The sequence below is a fragment of the Carlito syrichta genome, unplaced genomic scaffold (assembly GCF_000164805.1).
Source record: "Carlito syrichta isolate Samal-C Ts95f unplaced genomic scaffold, Tarsius_syrichta-2.0.1 Scaffold287970, whole genome shotgun sequence".
NCBI lineage: Eukaryota > Metazoa > Chordata > Mammalia > Primates > Tarsiidae > Carlito > Carlito syrichta.
The window spans coordinates 1-4,718 of NW_007232066.1; the positions used below are offsets into that span (position 1 = coordinate 1).

General features: G+C 52.7%; 1 protein-coding gene across 1 annotated transcript; it reads left to right on the forward strand.

The window, feature by feature from the left end:
• Positions 1-876: 876 nt before the first annotated feature.
• On the forward strand, positions 877-4,718 carry LOC103255258 (cytochrome c oxidase assembly protein COX19; the record flags this gene model as incomplete). The annotated part of the gene is made up of 2 exons (XM_008053224.1): positions 877-988; positions 4,170-4,718. Coding segments are annotated over 2 exons (197 nt in total), but the record flags the coding sequence as incomplete, so codon positions are not given.

A 4,718-nucleotide genomic window follows, 5' to 3' on the forward strand; every position in this document is an offset into this window, starting at 1 on the left:
GGTCTCGAACCCGCGGGCTCAGGCAATCCACTCACTTCGGCCTCCCAAAGGCGTGGGATTACAGGCTGAGCCACCAAGCCCGGCTTCTCCTGATTCTAACTTGGAGAGTAATAAATGCTCCAGTTCTTTGGCAAAATGTTATGCAAATAAATACTTTCGACAGTCTTGAAGTTGACGGTTTGTTCTAGTTGGGACTTAAGTGATGCATGTTGGTGTCTTTTGCACAACTGAGAAATGCTGCCAATATCTGGAAGTCTGTGGTCAGAATTCCAGATTTGGGGCAAGCCACTGACATGAGCTCTGGAAATTGAAACTTCAAAAATAGATTTGTAGATTCGTGTTTCTTTCTCAACATTTTATTGCGAAATTTTCAAACAGGCAGCAAGGTTGAAAGAATACCACTACACTATGAACTCCCCTGTGCCCACACCTGCATTATGTCCTTGACCTTTCACTAGACTTTACCACATTGGGGCGTGCTTTTTCCAGTGTCATTTTCAGCATGTTTTCAAAGGAAGCAAGTGTTGAAAAGTAGTGCCGCTCTTAAGGCTGCTCTGTGGGCACATCACATCATGTTTCACTTTTTTTTTTTTGAGTTGAAGTCTCACTCTGTCACCCAGGCTGGAGTGCAGTGGCACAATCACAGCTCACCACAGCCTTGACCTGGGCTCAAGCGATCCTCCCGCCTCAGCTTCCCAGGTAGGTGGGACTACAGGCACTTGCCACCTCACCTGGCTAATTTTTTGTTTTTGTTTTTTTGTAGAGATGAGGTCTTGCTAGGTTATCCAGGCTGGTCTCAAACTTCCAAGCTCAAGCAATCATGAAAGTCTCCGTACCCAGCCACGTTTCAAGACACTGGTTTCTTTTTCATTCTAGGTGAATGTAAAAGCTTTAAAGAAAAATTCATGAAGTGTCTCTATGACAATAATTTTGAAAATGCTTTGTGCAGAAATGAATCGAAAGAATACTTAGAATGCAGAATGGAGAGGTAAGTACATGGTAATAGTTATAACTCCCACTGCCCACGTCTCTGACCAAACAATTTTTTTTTCCCCCAGAAGGCCATTGCTGTATGCCTTATTCAGGCCTGGGCTTCAACTTGTGGATTTCAGAACCGTAGAACTGTTCACTCCTGAAGTTGAGATTTATCATATGAAACTACTAAAAGCTGTGAGCAATCTTGGGAACCTTTTTTTCTTCTTGAGTCATGGTCTCTCTCACTCTGCCGCCCAGGCTGGAGTGCAGTGGCACGATCATGGCTCACCCCAGCCTCAAACTCCTGGGCTCAGGCGATCCTTCCATCTCAGCCTCCTGCATAGCTGGAATGACAAGTGTGTGCTATCTGTAGCCTGGCTAATCTTTTAGTTGTTGTTGCTGTTTTTTTGTTTGTTTATTTTTTTTTTGTTTCTTTGTAGAGACAAGGTCTTGCTGTTTCCCAGCCTGGTCTCGAACTCCTGGCCTCAAGCTGTCCCCCCACCTCAGCCTCCCAAAGTGCTGAGGTTACAGGCCTGAGCCACTGTGCCTGGCTGGGCACCTCTTCTTGAATGATGGCATTATACACGATTGCATTCCTTAGAGCCTCTTCTTTCCACATTTGGGTGTTCCTGACCTGTCATTAATGTTTCAAAATCATGCATTGTAGAAATGCTGAGTGAGCCAAAATACTGAAGGCTGCGAGTACACAGTTTATTTCATTTACATCCTCAGACCGTAAAAATATGCACTATGCTGTGCTGCTCCACTTAGAGCCATTCAGAATGTGACAGGGAGGACAATGGGCTATTTAAGACATGATGAAAGATGAGTGACTTTTTCTGTCTTAACCAGCATTCACCAGAGTGCACTTTCAGACAGAACAAAAATGTTTGTCGCTGTGGTCCATGCGGTTTTACTTAAAATAAGGGCTCTAATCCTTAATGCACAAAAGCCTGTAAAGTAATGGCATGTGGTGCTGGGAGCTTTTGTTTTGCTTTTTGAGGCCATGAGGGCTCACTAAGGAATTCGGTCTTCAGACAGCTGTTTTGCTGCTGAGGACAGCTCGACACGACCCATCCACCTGGAGCTCCCTCTCCGCTTTCCCAGCACTTTCTCAGACACTTCCCTCAAGGTGTGTGCGAGGGTGGCCAGTGTGGGCTCTGGGGCCTGAGGGTGCTGGGCCTCCCTGCGGCGTGGCCCTCCTGTGCATCTCGTCAGCCTCTGCAGGTGTCGCTCAGCCCTCCAGGGGCTCCCGCCCGCCAGACGGCCATGCCGGACCCAGCTCTTGCCGTCTTTGAAAAGCGTGTCGGGTGGAGCCACATGTTTAGGTCACTGTGTTAAATGGGTGTGTCTTAAGAAACCTGGAGTCGCCAGACTCGGTGGCTCAGCCTGTAATCCCGCGCTTTGGGAGGCTGAGTGAGTGGATTGCCAGAGCCTGTGGGTTCAAGACCCGCCTGGGCCACTTGGTGAAACCTCATCTCTTCAATAAATAAAAAAAATCACCCGGGCATGGTAGTGCATGCCTGTAGTTCCAGCTACTTGGAAGGCGGAGGCGGAAGGATCACCGGAGCCCAGCAGGTCAAGGCTGCGGTGACCGGGAGTGGCCACTGCACTCCAGTCTGGGCGACAGAGTGAGACTCCAACTCAAAAAAAAAAAAAGAAAGAAAGAAACCTGGAGCCAGGAGAATTTCTTCTTGGTGCAGACAAGTGTAGGTGCAGGGTTTGAAGTCGGTCTCCGTCCATGTGTGGAGGTGAGCAGGTCTCTTGCCTCTCAGCCTCAGTTTCCCAGTTCGTGGCTTGCTGAGGACACTGGGGAGGAAGGGTGTTTAATTTGTCCCCACTCTTGTTGGTTCTTCCGCTGAAAGAGAAGTTGGAGTGTCACTCCGTTGCCCAGGCTGGAGTGCAGCGGCTCACAGCTACCATGCTTGGTAGTTTTTTGATTTATCATATAGACGCGGTCTCGCCAAGTCACTCGGACTGGTCTCGAACCCCAGGTCTCAGGCAGTTTTCTCACCTCGGCCTCCCAAAGTGCTGGGATGACAGGCTTGAGCCCCCGCACCTGGCTGCTGAAGTCTTTACGGCAAATCCCAATGTCCTAGTTGTTTAAGACCGTCAGCCATATTTCGTTTTCTTCTGGGGGTGGCTGAGGAAGCGAGTGAGCTGACAGGTGATCCTGTGAACCGTCTTTCTTTGAGATGAGGCTGGCCCAGAGGGTGCAGCCATGGCCCACGGCACCTTTGGGTCTGAGTGTCCTCACCTGCCAGGTGGGGAGGAGAAGATGACCTCGGCTGTGTAAGGTGGGACCCAGGGTTGCATGGCAGTCGTGGCGGGGCTTCCTGCGGACCAGGCACTGGGCTGGCGACTTCCCCCTCATTCCAGCACTGGAGAAGCATGCGTTTCGTGCCCGCGCCACGGGAGCACGAGGCCCAGGCTGGGGCGAGACCGAAGAGGTTCCAGCTGGGGAGGCAGGACTACCTTTCTGAAAGTGGGCGTCACCCCACCTGCCACCCCTGGCAACCAGCCGGCAGGCCCCTCCCCTGGAGCTGTGTGGGGAGGGGTGACGGGGGCCTAGAGGGCAGCACAATCTCAGTGTGGGGCGTCGGGGTCTACGTCAGACAGGTGGGGCCGGGTGGGGTCTGGAGACCTTGGCTGGACCTGCAGGGCAGGGGCAGGAGTGGGATGGCGCCCCCTGCCACACGCCTGGATGGTGCAGTTGCAAGGGAAGCCGACGCCCCAGGAGCGGGCGGATCCTGTCCTGCCTCCTGAGGTGGGAGTTCACAGTACCTGGAGGCCAGCCAGGCAGCCACAGCCTGCCGCCTTCTGTCCCCAGCCCTGCCCACCCTGGGCCTTGGGCATCACACACAGCTGTGTGGACACCTTGGCGCGCCTCCAAGCTCCACTCACAACCCCAGCAGCTGTCCCTCTTGAGTCTGGAGGTGTGTGCTTCGGCCAGGAAGGCTTTGGACACAGGCACTCGGGCTGTGGCTCTGAGTGGGTGTGTCCTTGTTGACTCCACCCCATGGGGAGGGGCACGGCCAAGGGGGTCCAGGGCTGAGGGTACTGGGTCTGTCTTCCCAGAACATGGGGTGACTGGAGCCCCAGACATGGGTGAGAGCAGAGCCCTGTGTAGACACCGCTTCCTCCCTGGCACCTTCTGCCCTGATGACTTTCTGGGTTTTTTTGGTTTTTCTTAGGCAGCTGATGGCACAAGAACCACTGGAAAAACTGGGATTCAGAGATCTGCTGGATGGAAAGTCGGAGGCAAAAAATGAATTTTGATGAGAAGACCCGGGCAGTGTTGTGTGTTTGCCGGGTGGAGGGCAGCACACTGGCCCCTTGACCCTGAAGGCGTGCACGTGCTGTTCCCAGACGTCGGCTCCCAGGTGTCCCGAGACGCCCCCGGGAAGCCTGAGCAGAGGTGTTCCCTCCTTGGGTATGTCTCAGAGTTAGGGAAGCAGCTTGTCTTGTGACACTCCCAAGTTATTTTCCGAAGTTACAGTTCCTTTTAGAGCCTCGTTTTCCCTTGGAAGAGTGTTTTGTCATTAAGTCCCTGTGTGGGACAGAGGTCCAGGGGTGGGGGGGTGATGGAGGTGCCAGGGCGGGTTATGGGCTCTCTCAGGCGGGGGTGCCAGGGCTCTGTCATATGGGCAGCTTTACCTTCAGGACTCTGAGCGCTCTTCACTTCAGACATGCTGAATGTGCACAATTCCAGTGTGTTCTAAACAGATACTGCCAGAAAATAA